This window comes from Tachypleus tridentatus, chromosome 7, assembly GCF_004210375.1.
Source record: "Tachypleus tridentatus isolate NWPU-2018 chromosome 7, ASM421037v1, whole genome shotgun sequence".
NCBI classification, from domain to species: domain Eukaryota; kingdom Metazoa; phylum Arthropoda; class Merostomata; order Xiphosura; family Limulidae; genus Tachypleus; species Tachypleus tridentatus.
Window position 1 is genome coordinate 171,873,991 of NC_134831.1, and position 23,913 is coordinate 171,897,903.

The window sequence follows — 23,913 nt, forward strand, 5'->3', positions numbered from 1 at the left end:
TCATAAACGACTTTGCTGCCCTCTACTCGCAGTAAGCAACTTTATAGACGTTCACAATTTTTAAGTAGTATGCAGGTACTATGGATGTGGTCCTATAATTGCGGAAATCAAATTATAAAACAGTATGAACATTTTTAAAGATATCAGAATTGAACAATGATCATATATATACAAAATAATTAGTAGACTTTGAACAATAATTTTGTAGAAAATAATTGGTAGTGTCTGAACAGTAATTATATATACGAACTAATTAGTAGACTTTTAACAATCATTATATATAAAATAGGTATTAAACTTTGAACAATATATATAAAATAAATGATAGTTCTGAGCAATAATTATATATACCCAATAATTAGTAGACTTTGAATAATAATTTTGTACAAAATAATTGATAGTCTCTGAACAGTAATTATATATACCCAATAATTAGTAGACTTTGAACAATAATTGTACAGAAAACAGCTAGTGAACTCTGAAAAATACACTGAAAACAAATAGTGGACTCTAAAAACTCATTGTATATCTTTAAATGCTGAGGTAAAAGATTTGCAGCTACTAACCGCGACTAAGAACAGTGTTTCGTCTTCATTAAGTGTTTGTAAAGTTTTTGTCAAGTTATGGCTTCAGTGACCACGTGAATCTTCTAAAGAGAACTATATTGCTTCTTGTTTCGTATTCCAGAATTTTTCACATCTACACAAATTCATGTTGTCGTTTCTTGATATTTTCCGAGCGAGTTCACGACACCACCTGAATTTGTCGAATCTTAATCCACGTCTTTAAAACTAAATTTTACATTTGTTGACCGTTTATAATTTATTAAACATAAATATTTATATCAATCAAAGGAAAAGCAAGTAAGAAATAAATAAATTCTAAACAAATAAATAAGTCAAGTCTGGTTTAAGGTACATAAAAATGTCGCTGAAAAGTAGAAAAACAAACAGCTTTAATTATTTTGTTAAATCTGAAAATATTATATTACTGCACCCTGTTACCGCTAGATGGACAATACTTTGTTCAGCAACAAAAAAAAAAATGAAAGTAAGTATCCATTAAACAAAATACAATATATAAATAAAGCCCGGCATGGCTAGGTGGATTAAGGCGTTCGACTCGTAATCTGAGGGTCGCGGGTTCAAATTCCCCATCGCACCAAACATGCTCTTCCTTTCTGCCGTGGGGACGTTATAATGTGACGGTCAATACCACTATTCATTGATAAAAGAGTAACCCAAAATTTGCCTTCACTCTTGTCTTACACTGTTTAATTAGGGACGACTAGCGCATATAGCCCTCGTGTAGCTTTGCGCGAAATTAAAAAAACAAACAACATTGTAAGTGCATAAACCTACCGCTATTGTTTGTTTTTAAGCAAAAAAAAAGGGTTATCTGTGCGCTGCTTATCACTGGTATCAAACCCTGTATTTAGTATTATAACTTTGTTTATTTGTAGTTAAGCACAAAGTTACGCGATGAGCTACCTATGCACTACCCATACCACTAATGTTAAAAGATCTGATACTTACCATTCAGCCAATGATGGGCAGTTTGTTTGTTTTTGTAGAAAATTTTATAATATTCAGATAATTTATTACTACAAACATATTTCGATAACAAATGTTTTCTGGAAATGATGAAAAAAGTTAAAAGAGGAACATCTTCTGATAAATTCGATATGAATAAAACAACTTAATTAGTTATATAAATATCCCACAGACTTTCAAAATTATAAACCACTAAAATGGGATAAAAATGTAATAGAACAGTGCTTCTCCCACAGAATCCTATTTTGTAGTTAATTTTTAATAATTAATTATTTAATATTAGTAAAAGTACGGAGTTGTAAATATTTACTTACAAGAAACATTAATGTTAATCCATTTCGCAAATAAATATTCATAACTAAAAGAATCACAGCGAAAGGTTTCGTATATATTTTAATGTTATTAAACTTAATACAATTCAATATATATTAGGACAATACAGATTCAACAGATGGCGCTACATTAATAGTTCGAGTGAAAAATTGAACAAAATTTGAAATCTCTGATGTCTATTTGAATTAAAGGTTTTGCAAGTGTCTAGAACTTTTAGATTGACTTAAATAATGAAAACTTTGATATTAACTGAAACAAACATTTACAAGTTTAATGTTAACTTAAAGAAATACATCATCGAATAAACGTCTTCATATTTGATGTGGATTTAAATAAACATCCACGAATTTAATCTTAAGTTGAATAAAAATCTATAAATTTGATGTTATCTTGAACCAAATTTACAAAATGACACTGAATATTTTTTCCACTGGTAACATTCCCTCATCAAAGTTTATGCAATTGTAAATGTATCTGGCATATTCAATGGACATGAAAAAATCACAGAGAATTTTCAGTAGAGCAGAGAGTTTGTATCGAAGCTTTACATGATGCTGGTTGGACTTTCTGACAAATTGATGCAGACTTGAAATATTCCCCAAACATTGTCAAGTACATCCTAGATCGTGAGACCAAGACAGGTAAATATGAAAACAGAAAAGGAAGAGGCAGAACACCTAAACTCGATGATACTGATGTTAAATATTTTCGTTCATTGAGCTTTCAGAACAGAATGGAGACTGTCACTGATCTCAAGCATGAGATAAACAACCATGTAGTAAAAGACAGAAAAGTGTCCAGATCTACAGTATCAAGAAGACTCAACAAAAATAAAATATTTGGTTGTGAAGCAGTTAAAAACCTTTACTTTGATCTCCAAATATTGTCAAGAGACCGAAATTTGCCAAAAAGTACAAAACTGGAGTGTTTATGATTGGAAAAGGGTGCTATGGATGGATAAGTTTAAGTTTGAAATACTTTGTTCAAAGCATAGGTTGTACATCCAACGGAAAAAGGGTGAAAAATACTTACCTCAATGCATAGCAGCTACCATGAAGAGTGGGGAGGCAGTGTAATGGTTTGGGAGTGTTTTCCTGCTGAGGAGACAGGAGATACTTGAAGAGTGGGAAGGCAGTGTGATGGTTTGGGAGTGTTTTCCTGCTGAGGAGACAGGAGATACTTGAAGAGTGGGAAGGCAGTGTGATGGTTTGGGAGTGTTTTCCTGCTGAGGAGACAGGAGATACTTGAAGAGTGGGGAGGCAGCGTGATGGTTTGGGAGTGGTTTCCTGCTGAGGAGACAGGAGATACTTGAAGAGTGGGGAGGCAGTGTAATGGTTTGGGAGTGTTTTCCTGCTGAGGAGACAAGAGATACTTGAAGAGTGGGGAGGCAGCGTGATGGTTTGGGAGTGGTTTCCTGCTGAGGAGACAGGAGATACTTGCAAAATAGATAGAATAATGGACCAGTACAAGTACCGTAAGGTAGTGATCCATCATAGTATACCCAGTGGTTTGCATATTGTTAGTAAAGGATTCAATTACCAAGAAAATAATGACCCCAAACACTCGTCTAATCTATGCAGAAATTACGTAGCTAAGAAGGAAGTTACTGGAGTCATTCAAATGACACAATGTCCCCCATAGAAATATGTTACAACAATACCTAAAAGACTGTCTGCAATTATTAAAGTAAAAGTGGGCCACACAAAACATTAACTGTTTGCCGAACTCAAGCACTTCCACTGAGTTTATGTTGTAATAAATATGAAGATTAATAAAAGTGTGGTGTTTCACATGCGGTTTAGCTTCCATTGTTCTTTTAAAGCAGCCTGAAATATAATATTTGACTTTGGCCTAACACTTTTGCACAATACTGTACATAATTAAAGCAACCCCTATTTCATTCTTTCAAACCCTGCTAAATACCAAACTATAAAGATAACCCACAAAGTAGCGTTGATTGTTTACGCAGGATTTCGGAGACCTTGTGCTGGCAAACATTACGAAATCAGTGTTTTGAATATTCGTTCTTATTTTCCTTGTTACGTACAAAAAATCCGTACTGTTTTATTTGTGTACAAATACGTTTCCTCTTTTGTTCACTCCCTTCTCTTTATATGTCATACTTAAGTGGGTGAAGTATAGTATGTGGTTGAGAGTTGGAGTGGAACGTTTCTACATGTGGATAGATGTGTGAGCTGACGGGTAGGTGAATTTCTACCTATTGATAGAAGTGTAGTGTGTAGAGTTGATGGTAAGTGTAGTAAACTGATGACATAAAATTTAGACCTAGAGCTTTAAGTAAAATTAAACATTTCGTAAAGAAAATGATAAAATACAGAAAGTTTAGTTTTCAAATCTTCAAACCACGTCTCGTCAAAATTTTTCATTACTTATATTGACACAAAAATAATTTTGTTTTGTTCTTTAAGTCTTATTAATAGGGGGAGCTCCAGTAGCCATAATAGTCGGGATAGTGTATTGTAGCCTAACTGGTAGCGTATCTCAATGCAAGAGGGCCCTACACATCAAACTTGTTGATCACGGAGTTTACAATGTCCTTACTACTGTTGGTATTGGGACTGTTGCTATGAGCACTGGTGTGGAGATCAGCGGTATTATCCACTCAGTTAACGGTTAGAATGTGTCCATCAGCGTCTGACAGACCGCATGAACAGCTTCTGAAAAATAATCGGATTCACGACGCAAGGTGGAGCCAGTGAAGTGAAACGACATTTATCTTATTCAGTGCTGTTGTTGTCAAACCCGTGAATTGTCAAAAATGCAGATAAAAAATATAACTCCCTGTTTTTTTTTATAGATTAATTCAAACAAAATACGTTACGTGGCATACTTTTTGTTTCATGTATATCCTCTGATTAGCTTTTTGTTCTGAGAGCAAAACCATATTGAACTACTTGTTCTGTCCAGTGCAGGGAATCGAACCCCAGATTTTAGCAACGTAAGACCGTAGACTTGTTAATGTTCCATTGGAGAACTGTTTAATGAATCTTTATTGATAAAAATATTCGTTGATTATTCAAGTCTAACAGAACTTATTACTACATTTATTCTTCTTTCTATATGTATGTTTATCTAAGGGATTTGTAAAGAATGTTGGTACATAATAAAAGGAATAAATTCGAACAAATTAACAAAACATTATATGGCAATTATAGATAACGCCAGATTCAAAACTTTCGTGACGAATTAATCAACACAAAACACTTGTAATGTATCAGTAAAAGTGAATTGCAGTGAGTTCTCAACGAAATATATCAAAAACTGCGTTTTCTAGTAGGCTTGAGATATGCCAGGTGGTTAGGGAGCACAACATATATATATATGCAAAAACGGCTCGTTTGGGTTGAGAAAATATTTTACGTAGAAGAGCGAACAACATTTCGACCTTCTTCGGTCATCGTCAGGTTCACAAAGAAAGAAAGAGGTAACTGACCGGAAGCTGACCACATGTTTGGAAGGGGTTGTGTAACTGAGTGTCGGAACGTAGAGGGCAATGTTAGATGTTTGATTTTTTTTTTAATTATTATTATTATATTTAATATAGGTATAAAGTTGTTCCTTTATATTAATTTATTTTGGGTTTAAGTTGTTGTATAAGTAAGGCTTCTTTAATTTTGCGTTTGTTTATGTTTGTTTCTTTATTTAGTATTTGAGTGTTTTCTAAGGTTATGTTGTGTTTATTTGACTTGCAGTGTTCGAAAACGTGTGAAGGTGACTTTTTTATATTCTTTGAATCTGGTTTCCATTTTTCTACTTGTTTCTCCAATATAGAAGTCGTGTCAGTTATCACATTGTATTTTATAAATAATGTCGGTGTTGTGTTTGTCAGTGTAGTTTTTACATAGTATAGACCTCAGTTTTGTGCCTGGTTTTGAATAAATTTAGTATTAACTGGAATGTCATATCTTGTTACAAGTTTTTACCAAATGTTGATTATTTTTCTGCTGATGTAGTGAATACATGGTATGCAGCAGTATATGGTTTCGTGATTTTTTGATTCGTGAGATATATTTACTTTTGTTTATTGATTTTGCTTTCTGTCTAGGTGTGTGCGTATAATGTTTTCTACGGTTTGTGGAGGAAACTTATTGATGTTGATGAAGTATTGTTTTAGTTTATCTAATTCATCGTTAATTTTATCTGGTGAGCATAGTTTTATGGCTGTGTTTATTTGGTTTCTTAGTATGTTGAGTTTTTGTTTTGTTTCAAGGAATGTATAATCCAGTATGGGTGATTTTTCGGTGGATTTCTGTTTTGAATTGTGTGTCGGTTCTTGTAATTTTGAGGATAAGAAATGATATTTAATTGCTTTCTTCCTGTTCACATGTGAAGTTAATTTTGGGATGTACGGAGTTAATGTGATTGAAAAAATTAAGTGTGTGTTCTGTAGATCTGAATCCCGCAACCGTGTCATCTACATATCTGTATCAGTATAGTGGTGGATGTAATGCTGTGTTAATTGCTTGTGTTTCAACTTGTGTCATAAAAATATTGGCTTGAACTGGTGATACTGGGTTGCCCATGCTTAGGCCATTTTTTTGTATATAGTTGTGGTTCTTGAACATGAAGTTTGTCTTTACCATGGTGAATTCTATGAGGGTTGCTAATTGATTGCTGGGAACGTCTACAGATGGGTTAGGGTCTCGGACATAGAGTTCTAAGGCTATCTTGCTGTCTACAGTGGTTGAAACTTCTCTAAAGAGGGATATAACATCGAAACTGGCCATTAAGGCTTTATGATTAAATTGATTTAGATTAGACTTGAAATTAAAAGAGTCTTTGATGAATGAGCTGGCTGATGTTACATATTTAGAGAATGCCCATGCTATGTATTTACCAACATTGTAATTAAACGATTCATATGTGGACATTATTGGTCGTAATGGACAATCTGGTTTATGAGATTTGGGGATGCCGTATATTTGTGGTGTGCATGAGTCGGTTTTACGTTGGTAGGAATAAAGTGTTTGTGAAATTATGTTGGTTTTTTTTCATTTTTAGTAGTAATTTGTTTAGTTGCGTCTCTTGCGTCTTTGTTGGATTTGCGTGTATTGGTTTAAATTTGTTCGTGTCTGATAGGATGTTCTTCATTTTTTGGATGTATTCATTCGTGTTCATTATGACTATAGCGTTACCTTTATCTGCTTTTAGAATTTTTATGTTTTTGTCTTGTTTTAGGTTTTTAATGGAATTAATATCTCTTTTTGTAAGATTGTATTTTAGCTTTCTGTTTTGTGAAATTATGTTGATGGTTTTGTGAGAAAATTCTTTGAAAAAATCGTTTAAGATGTTTAAGATGTTAATTTTTCAGGTCGTGAGTTCATACACAACACCATGATGGAGAGGGAACATCGACTGAAATACGGAACTGTTTAAACCTAGTATATAATGATACTCGATTTGATTATTTTCGTCTTTTGTACGTTCATCCGACATCCATCTGCACTATAATAGCTCAACTTCTTCGCTCTGAGCAATACAGAGAAGGAAAACTGTGGATCATAAACACGGAGTTTTGTTGTTGTTGTTCTCTTTATATATATATATATATACTGTTTGAAACAAGCCTTTTTCTTTGAAGGTTATCGCTACAAACTTACGTGTGATCAGAGGTAAAGCCCGTGCTTGGTCCTAGAGGGTGTGGTTCGTGATATTTTCTCTCATCATTGTCCGGCCTTGATCCAGTTTTTGAAGGACAGAATCCACTGTAATCCAAACCCATTTATCCTTCTACTACTGAATCATGACACAAAGTGTCGCTATATTACGTAGAACAGCAGTGGTCTGCCTTTACGCATCACACAACAGCTCTAACATTTTGAATTGTCTCTAGTTTAATTTTTAGTTTTGTTCTCGGAACACAAAATTATCTTTATATTCCTTAAGTTTCCCATTAGTGTGATTTCGTATATTTCCGCCTTTAGTAACTCTTGTGACAAAAGTCGCTGCCAATGAGACTTTTCGTTAAACGTCAAAACTCATTAACAAATAGACAGATTAGGCCTGACAAAAGAGGCAAAAACTAGTTCATGATGTCGAGGAATAAGATTGAAGGAAACATATAGTAAAGATGGCTGATAGGGGTATTAAAACATTTACTTAAAACTATTTATAATAAATGTTTTAAATAAAAGTCTTTAATAATAGTGATTCTTTTTACTAAACATGAAACTCAAGTTCAAATGCACGTTTTTATTTTAACGTTAGGTTTAAATTTTAATTTGTATGAGAGTTTCAAAAGTTAAACCTTTCAATGTGAAACGACCAATCTGGTAAAACAAGGTCCCTGAATAGGCCTAACAAAAATGGCGAAAACCAGGATGAAGTGCCAAAGTGTTTCTACTATTCAAGAATTGACTGCCACTCAAAGCTTATCGGGAAATAATTTATGATATCGAAGGGGCTCACTTCACGAGCTTATAAAAATGGTGTCTTCGATCTTTCTCACAAACTTCAAACCATCTTCGTTGGCAGTTAAATATTAAGTATTAATGACAATGAATAAAATAATTATATGAGACAACCTAGGCTGTACTATATTCGTGAAATCAGTCTTTGTTGTGTTTATTAAATATTTATAACATTAGAAAACTATTTACATTGAAAATAAAAGCAACGTTTATCGTCTTCAGTGTGTGAGCTTAAGCCTACTTTGTTTAGACGATTTGACTGTAAAACACTAGGTGCAATTATAAGTCACCTCTTTTTTCTTTTTCTTGATTGCTAGAGAGAGTTTGTTTGTTTGCAGTTAATCATAAAGGTGCACAATTGGCTATCTGTGTTCTACCCACTACGAGTATCTGAACCCGGTTTCTAGGCGAGACCTATTGCGACAAAAAAAAACAACAACTTGTTGACTAGCTTCTCAAAGAAACGACCCGGCATGGCCAGGTTGGTTAAGGCGTTCGACTCGTAATCTGAAGGTCCAGGGTTCGAATCTCCGTCGCACCAGACATGCTTGCCCTTTCATCCGTGGGGGCGTTATAACGTTACGATCAATCCCACTATTCGTTGGTAAAAGAGTAGCTCAAGATTTGGCGATGGGTGATGATGACAAGCTGCCTTCCCTCTTGTCTTACACTGCTAAATTAGGAACGGCTAGCGCAGAGAGCCCTTGTGCAGCTTTGCGCGAAATTCAAAAACAAACAAACAAACTCAAGGAAATGTCCCGTTGTAGAACAACGCTGAAAACCGGGTTTCGATACCCATAGTGGGAAGAGCACAAATAGCCCTTTGTTCACGTTCTTAACTTCAAACAAACTGAACGTCATTTAATCATCTAAACGACATTACATTCTTAAACTTATAAAACATTATTATTGTGGAAAGATGTATTACCAACATTGCTAGTGTAACATGTAACAAACTTATAACACTGATTGTTAGAGCAAGCTTATAACTAACACTTCTAGTATTATAACGAAATTATAAACAATCCTGCAGATGTAACGTATAACAAAATTATAACCGGCACTATTTTTGTTAAAACAAACTTATAACCGGCACTATTAGTGATAACCAACACTGTTAGTAGAACGTACAACAAATTTAATACCATGTTATGTACACAAATAAAACTTATCAAGGGAAAGAAAAACCACTAGTGGGTAACATGTCCAGCCATAACTCTCAGTATTCATGACTCGCGGTCCAGCATGGCCAGGTGGTTAAGGTACTCGACTCGTAATCTGAGGGTCGCGGGTTCGAATCCTTATCACACCAAATATGCTCGCCCTTTTATGCTCGCCATTTCAGCCGTGGGGGCATTATAATGTGACGGTCAATCCCACTATTCGTTGGTAAAAGAGTAGCCCAAGAGTTGGCGGTGGGTGGTGATAACTAGCTGCCTTCCCTCTAGTCTTACACTGCTAAATTAGGGACGGCTAGCACAGATAGCCCTCGAGTAGCTTTGTGCGAAATTTAAAACAAACATGACTCGCGTCCAACATTTTCTGCTCTGGTACACTCTATGACCGAAGATGAACTGCTTCTATCTGGTGAAAGTATAGTAGCCCAAGAGTTGTCGGTAGTTGATATTAACTAGTGTCTTATTATTCAGTCTATTGCTTGAAATTATATTTTGCTAACATCACTTCTCATAAACTCCTCGCATATTTTCTAGTTCTAGTCTGCACTTGGTTCAACAGGTGTGTAATCTTATCTGGAGTTAATTCCTTGTCGCTATCCAAAATAACTGAAAACATAGGGGGAGGGGAGAAGATGAACCAGATGATGCCATTGGACCAAGACGTCGCTGTCAGCGAGTGAGGACCTTGTCCTGAAATTCTGTGTTGTATCTCATTGGTGGACTAGTGATATAATGAGAATGTAAATAAAGTTGAACACATCTGTATAATAACTTTTACTATTAAGCAGGCTTTATGACCTTCCTGTGAAAACGTGATTATAATACACATAATCAGTTCTATGAAACAAAGATGTATTATTTAAATTTGGAACACCTTCAACATTTCTATAAATAGTGTTCGAAAACAGCCCGCTGATCTTACGTGGAACTAGGATGTCTTATTTAAGTTAGGAATAGCTTCAACGCTTGTGTTAATACTGTTCAAAAACAGTCCAGTAATCTGATGGAACAAAAATGTCTTATTTAAGTTAGGAATAGCTTCAATATTTGTGTTAATAATGTTCGAAAACATTCCAGTAATCTGACGTGGAACAAAGATGTCGTATTTAAATTTGTGTTAATAGTGCTATTTTTACTACTATTGACCGATAACCATACACAGTTATTCAAGGATAACTGTTGTACGAAGTGACTCTAGATTTGAACAATTTGTGCTAAACGGTTTCAGCTTCAATTAAAGTTTAGATTATAATATATGTTCAATAGTGATTATTCAGGGTTTAACACTGAGATGAAATGGAAAAAAATAGCGATTTATTTTTTAAGTAATATTTATTTTTGCCAATATACAAAATTTAAACACAGATACGTGATGTGAAGCCCCATTTCAAATAGCTGATTTTCAATAAACAAATGAATATTGAAGTAAAACACATTTAAAAAAATAAATGAGAACTGATCAACGACATTTACGCGCTACCTTCTGATCAAACTACTGGGCTCCCTCTGGTGGCAAACGATCTAAAAAATGCACATTCGTAAAACAAGCAAAATCGTGTCGAGATTGAATTGCACGAGCCATAAAGCGGAGATCGAACCCTGCACCTTGAGGTGTACAGTTTTATAAACCTATTTAATGCCCATCTTCCCACGACTCTCGCTCCCTCAGTAAGTTTGGCACATTAAAAAAATTAACAAAGAAAATTATACACTTAAAAACATGTGATGGGACTCGAGCCCTAGATTTTTGGATCTACAGCCTGACACGCTAACTCATTAGCCTCGCCTAGCCCACTTGTAAGAGAGAATATACCTTATTCTCTCACTAATCAATGCAGTTTGTTCCAATCGTATTAAAACTGACAGTAAAGAATTCTTGTGTACGAAATTTAAAAAATATGTAGTCCACCATTCTAACATGTTGTTTTACCTTACACTTCAACATTGACGTAACTAGTCAAGCACACGGATATACAAGATAAGAAAAAAGTAGTCAAACTATAGAACAGTTCACGTTATTTGTCATACGTGACAGCCGTACTTGAGGTCTTCCGATGTTTTCGAACTGAGGGGTTATTTGATTTACCAGAGATAACCGCCATAGTTGTAGTAGGGTGCAGCACCCAAGTGGGCACCACCATAGTAACCAAGACCGTGAACATAGTTATAAGCTGTTGGGTGGGCCACATGGGCTGGAGCAGGGCAGCAGCGTAGGTAAGAGCAGGGGCAGCAGCAGCGTACGTGATTGGAGCGACCACAGCCTTGTTGATGGAGGTGTTAGCAGGGTCCTTTGGCTCCACGCCGGGTTCGTTGGATTGGATGTTGGTACGGAAGCCAGCGGCATCAGCCACGTAGTTAACGAGACGGACACGGCCGTCCGCGTCTCTTAGACCGTAAGAACCGATCTTGTTACCGTAAGCATCGCCGGATTCTCTACACAAAGTGCTTCCGGAAGTGTGACCCTCGTTGTATCTAAAGTGGTAGTTTCCGACATTCTGTACGGATAAAAAAAATTATAACAAGATAAAAAGTTTATTCAAGGTACACGAGAGAAAATCAAATTAAAACTACATTTGTAAATATATATATACCTTCATTAACGTAAGAGATAACGTGATTAATATCAGAGTAGTTCGACCACAGATAACCTAGAAACTGTTTGTAAAGTCACTTACATCTTGGTTACGGAACTGGGAGCTTCAACCAGCTTCAAGATAATGAGGAGCGTAGATCAAATCAGCCTGGGTGGCGGCAACAAGAGCACACAAGATGAGGATCTGTAAAGTATAAGAACAGTTAGAGTAGGGTAAATGAGGATCTGTAAGGTACCAGAACAGTTAGAGTAGAGAAAATGAGGACCTGTAAAGTATCAGAACAGTTAGAGTAGGGTAAATGAGGATCTGTAAAGTATCAGAACAGTTAGAGTACGGAAAATGAGGACTGTAAAGTATAAGTACAGTTAGAATAGGGTAAATGAGGACCTGTATAATATAAGAACAAGTAAAGCAAAATAAATGAGAATCTGCAAAATATAACAATAGTTAGAGTAGGATAAATGAGGACCTATAAAGTATTATTACAGTTAGAGCACATAAAACTAGGGCCTTTGATAAAATAAGAAAAAAATCAACTGTTAAATAAGATAAAATAATTCAACTGTCTGTTGTTAAGAAACTGTAAGATGTAAAATTAAGATATTTTTTAGGTTTTAGAATTTTCGATTGGGGGAAAAAATGAAATCGCTAAAATGATTTATTTTTACATTTAATTTCGGGTTATACAAGTTTCAGTTTCACTTGTTAAGTTTGGGTTATAGAGTACACAAAAGATGTGCAGAGAATAAAAAAACTGTGCATTAGAACGTTAAGTCAATCATTGTTATGGTTTATCTTCACCATCTTTAAAGAGCTTGTTTGTCTTCGAATTTCGCGATCATGTCAGGTGTACGCCTTAATCCACCTGCCCATGCCAGGCCCTTTGAGGAGTAATCAGTAGTTTAGGTGGTTGTATATGCAGTAAACATAACAACAAGTGTGATATTTATGATAAATGTTACCATAGAGACGCTGTTAAAGGGAGAGCGTAGCAGATAACAAATTTTAAAGTTAAGCCTAACAGCGTTATGTTACTTTTTTAGCACGTTACTCACTAATTTAAAAGATTGAGTAATTTTTAAAGTACGAAAACGAGAGAGAATTGCCTTACCTTTATGAATGTGCTACGACTTAGACTGTTCTATTAAATAACAGAGGCGGAGAATTCTGCTTTTATAAGTCCTCTTCTTTACATTAAGCAGACTAGCGTTGAGACGTCCTTTATCTCGGAGTGACAATTATCTTTAAAACAAAGTCTGTTGGAAGATAACCTTCATTACCAAGACAACAGTCATAGTTTTGTTCTAGCCTTTCTCGTGCTCATGAAGTTCTTAGTTTAGCGACAGGATTTTCAGAAGAAACCTTGGGACTTTCTCCCTATCTCGACGACAGGTACAACTGTCTCTTCGTCGTTTTAACTCTTGAAACGCCTTGATCTAATTCATCCTTGGTGCCAGTCACCAAGTTGTTCTAGAAGAGGTGTCACACCCATCTACCTCACCTTCTTTCTCCGTCTATTTTTTTTACAAATACAAAAAAATAGTGCTGATAATAAAATAATAAAACTTTCTAAATAAAGTATACACTAAAGATGGTGCTAAAAAAGGGCTTAACAAAAACAAAACAAAAGGTAGTAAATACCAAACAGTAGCAATATGAAACCTATGTTTTTTTTAATGAGTGAGAAAATTATATAGGCCTAATGCAAATATACTAATGTTTTATACAATTGACTATATTTTCAACGTGAACGGCGTCTTACGTTACACGTCGATAAATAGTCGCGTCTGATACACTTAGAGTTTAGGCCCAGCGCTGCTGACTAAAGTAGGTAACTCGTCAGAATAAAAATGTCTGTTACCACTTTCACATATTCACAGCTGAAAGTGAAAGAAGAGTTCAGAAGAACAACTCTGCTCGAACCTTAGACATTTCAACCCGTAATCCGATCATGGCCAGGTCATATTGCAGTCCAAAATTACGTTGTCATATATATATAATGTCACATGTTATATATGTATATATATATAAGTTTCTCGTGTCTGAAGCTTCTCAAGACATACTTGCTCAACAGCAGTGGTAACAACTGCACCAACAACCTTACTGTCATATCAGTAAACTCCAGGAGGGCAAAACAACTCGATATTGATCCTGTTATAGACACATTTGCTGGCAATCACCGGAACAGGTGCATTGTTTTGAAGTAATACTGACTATAAACACAACATGGTGAAAGATAGTTAGCCTGATAGTGACCTTACTTTTACTCAGACTGTATTAACTTCACATGATATAATTCGTTTCTGCTATGCAAACTAATTTTTTATGTTATATTTCTTTTGATTTGTAGCTTTACTCTTAGTGGTATATTAAATGTTTAATCTAAACTAATCTTGATTTTCTTTGTTATTATGTATTACCTTGGGTGGAATTTAGGTGAGCTTCCTCTTTTACATACACGCATATTTTCATAAACATATTATTTCTAATTTGTAATAATGAATTATTAATCAAAGTATGAGTTTCCAATGAATACTGAATTGAAAACGCAGTTCAAAAAAGCACACCTTTCTGAAATGTACCTTGGTATTTACATTATTATAATTTACCATCTGTGCTTCATATTGATGGCATTTTGGGAAGCCCCTCCACAGTTTACCTAAGACCCCTTAACTCCTCAACGAAAATATCCTGGCGCCGCAACAGCATAAGCACTTAGACTTACGCCTCAACCAGCAGCACCTCCAAACTACAGTAACACAATCTTAGATTACAATAGCAGAAACTAAAAATGATAATATTTCAAAATCAAAATTGATTCCATATCCAAAATCACAATTAAAAAGTCAGAAATCAAAAGCTCAACCAAAAACATTTCAAAACAATTCAAGTCCTCAACCAAAAACTCTTCAAAATGCCTCAAGTCCTCGACTAGAAACACTTTAAATGAAAATATCAAACTAATTCAAGGTGCAAAATTAAAGCATTTCAAAATCGTATTTCAGGAAGTTCAAAATCGGACGAAATTCAACAACCTACTTAAAATAACTTATAAAATAAATTTAATTTAACAGAAAATCTCCATATTTCAAATTTATTGACGCTCGAACTTTATATAACTAAAACCAAAACACTTGGAAAACTCAAACACCAAACCCAAAGTTTCAGACGGAAAAAAGCTTGGAAAACTCAAACACCAAACCCAAAGTTTCAGAAAAAAACTCAAAACGAAAGTACAAGTTTCAGACGAAAACAAGAACGTTTCGAAAGTCAAACCACAATTCTTAAAAGCATATTTTATAAGTTTTATAAAACTTCTAAAATAATCTTATCAAGTGAAGCCCAGCATGGCCAGTTGGGTAAGGTACTCCACTCGTAACCTAAGGGTCGCGAATCCGAATACCCCACACGCCAAACATGTTCGCCTTTTCAGCCGTGGAGGCGTAATAATGTGACAGTCAATCCCACCATTCGCTAATAAAAGATGAACCCAAGAGTTGGCTGTGGGTGGTGATGACTACTTGCCTTTCCTCTAGTCTAATACTGCTAAATTAGGAACTGCTAGAGTAGATAGTTTTCGTTTAGCTTTACTCGAAATTCATAAATAAACGAACTGGCCAAGCGTATTTTTCTCAAAAATTGGTTGAATTAAGCCCAGCATTTAGATCCTTCATAACCCATTTAAAGAACTTTTTCAAATGCATTATGCGAAACCGTAATTTTCTATAGATTTACGACACTACCAACTAAACCTACTTTTCGTTGCAAATACAGCAGTTGAATAAACGTACATTTATCACACCTTCAGCGCTGTATAAACGAACCTCTCAATGTAGAGTTTCTTTTTTCGGTTCACCAAAACAGGTTCTGCTGATAGATGGAGATGAACGTATCTACAAGTTGCATCATTATCCAAGGTCGGAACACAAAAGATAGATGATGACATTAGAAGACTGAGTTTCGTTAGAACAATTTTCTTATAATTTAACTAACGACCAATAATAATAAGAACTCGTCTACACACCTCAAGCTAGAGTCAGTATTTAAACTTGAGAATTTTCACAACTTAACACAAACATCCAGTCTTAGAAACTTGGAGTACAGAGAAACTCTTAAGATGAAGGTAAGTTGAAGTTATGTAAGTTAGAGTAAGTTGATAATTGGGTTTATCACGTCTGTTATTACTGTTAGTTTTCATGAAATTTTAAAATTCCAAACAAAATTCAAATAGTTTTCAACGAAGACACCGATTAAACTTCAGATACATTTCTATTTATTTTGAGTAGAATAATAGACAACTATTATCTGATGTTATTTGTTGTCGTCATTCTAGAGGGTTTCCAACCTTTAACAAACACTGAGAGTTATGAAACATCATAAGAAAATAAAAAAGGCTCTTTTTAACATGTTACCTTTTTGTTTTAATATATATATATTGTGGTTGTTGTTGTTGTCTGTCTATCTAACCCGCAAGCCATGAATAAGTGGTTAGGGCGCTCTTCTCGTAATCTGAGAGTCACAGGGTGGAATCTTCGTCACACCATACATGCTCGCTCTTTCAGCCTTCGAGGTATTCTAACATATAGTCAGCTCCACTGTGGGTTGACAACAGAGTGAAGCTAAATTTGGGACGGCTCGGACAGATGGTTTTCGAGTAGCTTTGCACCAATTTCAAAAAATAAAGAAAATCCGATTGGTTCTTTCTCGATTTATATATGTGTTTATTTATCTTTTTTCTTCTGTTTGGAAAACCATCACGAGTAAGAACAAATTTAACTTGTTAATTATAATTGAATATTTCGTGCTAATGTCACATTTATTGAACAAATACAGTTAGTGTTGTCAGATTACGAATTGATTTGGTTACAAATATTCTTCGTTGTTATAGTAACACTGAATATTATACTGGTATTGGCTAACCTGTATTCACCTTCACAAAGTCCCCCGCTGATACAGCGGTAAGTCTACGTATTTACAACATTAAAATCAGGGGGTTCGATTACCCTCGGTGGACTCAGCAGAGAGCCGGATGTGGCTTTGCTATAAGAAAAGCGCTCTCTAGAACACACTGTGATAAATATATCCAACTGTTTGTATCTCTAACTTTATTACATTAATTAATACATAAATCCTTATTTCAGGTACTTATTCTGTGTGCATTGGTCGCCGCTACCCAAGCTGGCATTATCTACGCTCCTGGCGTTCTAGGAACAGGAGCTAGTACCCGAATTCGGAACCAAGATGTAAGTTTAGATACACTTAGAATACTTATAAAACAGTCACTTCCCATCAGTTCTCTCTAAGATATTTCAAAGTTCTTAAACATTCAGAACGTTACAACAATTAAACGAAACAATCCGTTTTGAAACTGGTGGATTCGCCAGGTGTGGTGAAATTAACAACAAATTATTTGTTTCATTTGATTTTTTTCACATTTCATGTTATATGAATAGAAACGTTCTGTTCTACTGGATTCCTATATGATATGAATACGAACGTACCGTTCCTTTTCCAGGTTCTTGGCAACTACAACTTCGCCTATGACGAAGGGTCATTGACCGGAGGAAGTTTCCGCAAAGAGTCTGGCGACGCCCTCGGCAATGTTAAGATCGGATCCTACGGACTGAGAACAGCTGACGGACGTATCCGTACCGTCAACTACGTGGCCGATGCCGCCGGATTCCGCACCGACATCGATACTAACGAGCCCGGCGTGGAAGCGAAAGATCCCGCTAGCGCTTCGATCAACAAGGTCGACAAGATAGCTGTTCCTTTAGCCAGAATCCCTCTCGCTTCAGCTCCTGCCACTGTCCCTCTTGCTGCTACTGTCCCAATTCGTAATCTACTGACACTCTCTTCTGGTCTTCCACTTGCAAGTCCCTGGTTGGCTCCTCGTCTGGCTGGCAGACTGGTTTGGTAGAAAAAAATATTTACTGAATGTCGTCTGTATTTCAATGTTTCCGTTACGTGATTGGTGTTATACATAGCAACAATAAAACACCACAGAATATAATTATTCGTTTTCGCTTCGTCCGTTTCCTTATAAACACATCAGCCGCTCAAGAAATACCGCCGTACTATTTGGGCTATACTTTAATCAAACACTATGACACATGTTTATTTATCTTGACAAAATTCCGTTACAATAATTGGTACAAACACTATCACACATATTTATCTTTCACTATTTAGAACTAATTAGTTTTTAGATGGTAAAAGTCGGAAGTGAAGGTCACAGCAAGGCCACGAAAATCACTACGTATTAACATGAGGGATGATTTTTCACACTACTTTCCTTTATAATTCAGTTAAAAATGAACAGACTTTGATTAAACTTGGTGAACGTTTTTAGAATATTATTCCTCATTTTTCTCCCAAAAATTGCCGTGTCCGTTGATAACGACGGATACACCGACACATTTTCGTATTTGTTTGAGATCCGAATATGAATAACACCGCGTGGCGGAGGAATGCGCCCAATTCTGTTTCTCTAGTTTCAGAGGAATTTTCTAAAGTTTTCAACCACTCGGAGCTCCTTTGTCAAGACTCAAAATTTTAAATGGCAACAAAACAGATTCAAATTCATAATATTTTAATATCAAAATTGATTCAAGATCCAAAATCGAAATTAGAAAGTCAAAATTCAAAATTATTCAAATCCTCAATCAAAAACACTTTAATGCAATTCAAGTCCTCAACCAAAAATATTTTAAAATAATTAAGAAAGTTAAAAACCGAAAAATTCAACAACCAAATTTAAAAAGACCTTGGAAATCAAATTCATTCAACAGTTAAAATCTCCATAATACAAACTCTTTCCAAACTATTACACGAAACCACACTTTTTATATGTTTATATAAGAAAAAACACTACAATATATGTGTTCAAAAGTAAATATTTAACATTATTTTTCATTTCTTTACTTTACCTACGAGGAATCCCCTAGTGGTGAATCTGCAGACTTATAATGCTAAAAATTTGATTACCAAATTCGAGTTGAGCACACCATAAATAGTCCATTGTGTAATTTACTACAATACTTTACTACAAAATTCATATAAACGTTGTTTGTTTTTGCCAATAAGCTATCTATTCTCTGCCTAGCGGGTATCTAAACCTTTTTTCCTTCATCATTAGCACTTTGACTTACGGCTCAATCAGCAGCACCTCCAAACTAAAGTAACAAAATCTTAGATTACAACAGAAAACTCAAAACGATAATATTTCAAAATCAAAATTGATTCCATATCCAAAATCACAATTAAAAGTCAGAAATCAAAAGCTCAACCAAAACATTTCAAAACAATTCAAGTCCTCAACCAAAACTCTTCAAAATGACTCAAGTCCTCGACTAGAAACACTTTAAATGAAAATATCAAACTAATTCAAGGTGCAAAATTAAAGCATTTCAAAATCGTATTTCAGGAAGTTCAAAATCGGACGAAATTCAACAACCTACTTAAAAATAACTTATAAAATAAATTTAATTTAACAGAAAATCTCCATATTTCAAATTTATTGACGCTCGGAACTTTATATAACTAAAACCAAAACACTTGGAAAACTCAAACACCAAACCCAAAGTTTCAGACGGAAAAAAGCAGAAAAAACTCAAAACGAAAGTACAAGTTTCAGACGAAAACAAGAACGTTTCGAAAGTCAAACCACAATTCTTAAAAGCATATTTTATAAGTTTTATAAAACTTCTAAAATAATCTTATCAAGTGAAGCCCAGCATGGCCAGTTGGGTAAGGTACTCCACTCGTAACCTAAGGGTCGCGAATCCGAATACCCCACACGCCAAACATGTTCGCCTTTTCAGCCGTGGAGGCGTAATAATGTGACAGTCAATCCCACCATTCGCTAATAAAAGATGAACCCAAGAGTTGGCTGTGGGTGGTGATGACTACTTGCCTTTCCTCTAGTCTAATACTGCTAAATTAGGAACTGCTAGAGTAGATAGTTTTCGTTTAGCTTTACTCGAAATTCATAAATAAACGAACTGGCCAAGCGTATTTTTCTCAAAAATTGGTTGAATTAAGCCCAGCATTTAGATCCTTCATAACCCATTTAAAGAACCTTTTCAAATGCATTATGCGAAACCGTAATTTTCTATAGATTTACGACACTACCAACTAAACCTACTTTTCGTTGCAAATACAGCAGTTGAATAAACGTACATTTATCACACCTTCAGCGCTGTATAAACGAACCTCTCAATGTAGAGTTTCTTTTTTCGGTTCACCAAAACAGGTTCTGCTGATAGATGGAGATGAACGTATCTACAAGTTGCATCATTATCCAAGGTCGGAACACAAAAGATAGATGATGACATTAGAAGACTGAGTTTCGTTAGAACAATTTTCTTATAATTTAACTAACGACCAATAATAATAAGAACTCGTCTACACACCTCAAGCTAGAGTCAGTATTTAAACTTGAGAATTTTCACAACTTAACACAAACATCCAGTCTTAGAAACTTGGAGTACAGAGAAACTCTTAAGATGAAGGTAAGTTGAAGTTATGTAAGTTAGAGTAAGTTGATAATTGGGTTTATCACGTCTGTTATTACTGTTAGTTTTCATGAAATTTTAAAATTCCAAACAAAATTCAAATAGTTTTCAACGAAGACACCGATTAAACTTCAGATACATTTCTATTTATTTTGAGTAGAATAATAGACAACTATTATCTGATGTTATTTGTTGTCGTCATTCTAGAGGGTTTCCAACCTTTAACAAACACTGAGAGTTATGAAACATCATAAGAAAATAAAAAAGGCTCTTTTTAACATGTTACCTTTTTGTTTTAATATATATATATTGTGGTTGTTGTTGTTGTCTGTCTATCTAACCCGCCAGCTATGAATAAGTGGTTAGGGCGCTCTTCTCGTAATCTGAGAGTCACAGGGTGGAATCTTCGTCACACCATACATGCTCGCTCTTTCAGCCTTCGAGGTATTCTAACATATAGTCAGCTCCACTGTGGGTTGACAACAGAGTGAAGCTAAATTTGGGACGGCTCGGACAGATGGTTTTCGAGTAGCTTTGCACCAATTTCAAAAAAAATAAAGAAAATCCGATTGGTTCTTTCTCGATTTATATATGTGTTTATTTATCTTTTTTCTTCTGTTTGGAAAACCATCACGAGTAAGAACAAATTTAACTTGTTAATTATAATTGAATATTTCGTGCTAATGTGACATTTATTGAACAAATACAGTTAGTGTTGTCAGATTACGAATTGATTTGGTTACAAATATTCTTCGTTGTTATAGTAACACTGAATATTATACTGGTATTGGCTAACCTGTATTCACCTTCACAAAGTCCCCCGCTGATACAGCGGTAAGTCTACGTATTTACAACATTAAAATCAGGGGGTTCGATTACCCTCGGTGGACTCAGCAGAGAGCCGGATGTGGCTTTGCTATAAGAAAAGCGCTCTCTAGAACACACTGTGATAAATATATCCAACTGTTTGTATCTCTAACTTTATTACATTAATTAATACATAAATCCTTATTTCAGGTACTTATTCTGTGTGCATTGGTCGCCGCTACCCAAGCTGGCATTATCTACGCTCCTGGCGTTCTAGGAACAGGAGCTAGTACCCGAATTCGGAACCAAGATGTAAGTTTAGATACACTTAGAATACTTATAAAAACAGTCACTTCCCATCAGTTCTCTCTAAGATATTTCAAAGTTCTTAAACATTCAGAACGTTACAACAATTAAACGAAACAATCCGTTTTGAAACTGGTGGATTCGCCAGGTGTGGTGAAATTAACAACAAATTATTTGTTTCATTTGATTTTTTTCACATTTCATGTTATATGAATAGAAACGTTCTGTTCTACTGGATTCCTATATGATATGAATACGAACGTACCGTTCCTTTCCAGGTTCTTGGCAACTACAACTTCGCCTATGACGAAGGGTCATTGACCGGAGGAAGTTTCCGCAAAGAGTCTGGCGACGCCCTCGGCAATGTTAAGATCGGATCCTACGGACTGAGAACAGCTGACGGACGTATCCGTACCGTCAACTACGTGGCCGATGCCGCCGGATTCCGCACCGACATCGATACTAACGAGCCCGGCGTGGAAGCGAAAGATCCCGCTAGCGCTTCGATCAACAAGGTCGACAAGATAGCTGTTCCTTTAGCCAGAATCCTCTCGCTTCAGCTCCTGCCACTGTCCCTCTTGCTGCTACTGTCCCAGTTCGTAATCTACTGACACTCTCTTCTGGTCTTCCACTTGCAAGTCCCTGGTTGGCTCCTCGTCTGGCTGGCAGACTGGTTTGGTAGAAAAAATATTTACTGAATGTCGTCTGTATTTCAATGTTTCCGTTACGTGATTGGTGTTATACATAGCAACAATAAAACACCACAGAATATAATTATTCGTTTTCGCTTCGTCCGTTTCCTTATAAACACATCAGCCGCTCAAGAAATACCGCCGTACTATTTGGGCTATACTTTAATCAAACACTATGACACATGTTTATTTATCTTGACAAAATTCCGTTACAATAATTGGTCCAAACACTATCACACATATTTATCTTTCACTATTTAGAACTAATTAGTTTTTAGATGGTAAAAGTCGGAAGTGAAGGTCACAGCAAGGCCACGAAAATCACTACGTATTAACATGAGGGATGATTTTTCACACTACTTTCCTTTATAATTCAGTTAAAAATGAACAGACTTTGATTAAACTTGGTGAACGTTTTTAGAATATTATTCCTCATTTTTCTCCCAAAATTGCCGTGTCCGTTGATAACGACGGATACACCGACACATTTTCGTATTTGTTTGAGATCCGAATATGAATAACACCGCGTGGCGGAGGAATGCGCCCAATTCTGTTTCTCTAGTTTCAGAGGAATTTTCTAAAGTTTTCAACCACTCGGAGCTCCTTTGTCAAGACTCAAAATTTTAAATGGCAACAAAACAGATTCAAATTCATAATATTTTAATATCAAAATTGATTCAAGATCCAAAATCGAAATTAGAAAGTCAAAATTCAAAATTATTCAAATCCTCAATCAAAAACACTTTAATGCAATTCAAGTCCTCAACCAAAAATATTTTAAAATAATTAAGAAAGTTAAAAACCGAAAAATTCAACAACCAAATTTAAAAAGACCTTGGAAATCAAATTCATTCAACAGTTAAAATCTCCATAATACAAACTCTTTCCAAACTATTACACGAAACCACACTTTTTATATGTTTATATAAGAAAACACTACAATATATGTGTTCAAAAGTAAATATTTAACATTATTTTTCATTTCTTTACTTTACCTACGAGGAATCCCCTAGTGGTGAATCTGCAGACTTATAATGCTAAAAATTTGATTACCAAATTCGAGTTGAGCACACCATAAATAGTCCATTGTGTAATTTACTACAATACTTTACTACAAAATTCATATAAACGTTGTTTGTTTTTGCCAATAAGCTATCTATTCTCTGCCTAGCGGGTATCTAAACCTTTTTTCCTTCATCATTAGCACTTTGACTTACGGCTCAATCAGCAGCACCTCCAAACTAAAGTAACAAAATCTTAGATTACAACAGAAAACTCAAAACGATAATATTTCAAAATCAAAATTGATTCCATATCCAAAATCACAATTAAAAAGTCAGAAATCAAAAGCTCAACCAAAAACATTTCAAAACAATTCAAGTCCTCAACCAAAAACTCTTCAAAATGACTCAAGTCCTCGACTAGAAACACTTTAAATGAAAATATCAAACTAATTCAAGGTGCAAAATTAAAGCATTTCAAAATCGTATTTCAGGAAGTTCA

At 35.2% G+C, this 23,913-nt stretch overlaps 1 protein-coding gene and 2 pseudogenes across 3 annotated transcripts; 2 read left to right on the forward strand and 1 right to left on the reverse strand.

The window, feature by feature from the left end:
- Window positions 1-4,017: 4,017 nt before the first annotated feature.
- LOC143257235 (cuticle protein 14-like) lies at window positions 4,018-18,085 on the forward strand. 2 transcript variants are annotated; one of them, XM_076515650.1, is made up of 3 exons: window positions 4,018-4,137; window positions 17,231-17,332; window positions 17,605-18,085. In XM_076515650.1, exons 1-3 carry the CDS (start codon window positions 4,135-4,137, stop codon window positions 18,007-18,009), a joined length of 510 nt encoding a protein of 169 aa, XP_076371765.1. In that variant the 5' UTR covers window positions 4,018-4,134; the 3' UTR covers window positions 18,010-18,085. The 2 variants fall into 2 exon arrangements, with proteins under 2 accessions (XP_076371765.1, XP_076371764.1); XM_076515649.1 differs by lacking the exon at window positions 4,018-4,137 and adding an exon at window positions 15,930-16,212.
- Window positions 10,851-16,035, reverse strand: LOC143254914 (uncharacterized; annotated as a pseudogene). Its single transcript, XR_013030370.1, has 3 exons — window positions 15,892-16,035; window positions 12,171-12,272; window positions 10,851-11,990 (listed from the first exon to the last, which is right to left on the reverse strand). The product of XR_013030370.1 is annotated as an uncharacterized LOC143254914 (transcript).
- A 2,251-nt stretch (window positions 18,086-20,336) lies between the features above and the next one.
- Window positions 20,337-22,329, forward strand: LOC143257865 (cuticle protein 14 pseudogene; annotated as a pseudogene).
- Window positions 22,330-23,913: the final 1,584 nt, after the last annotated feature.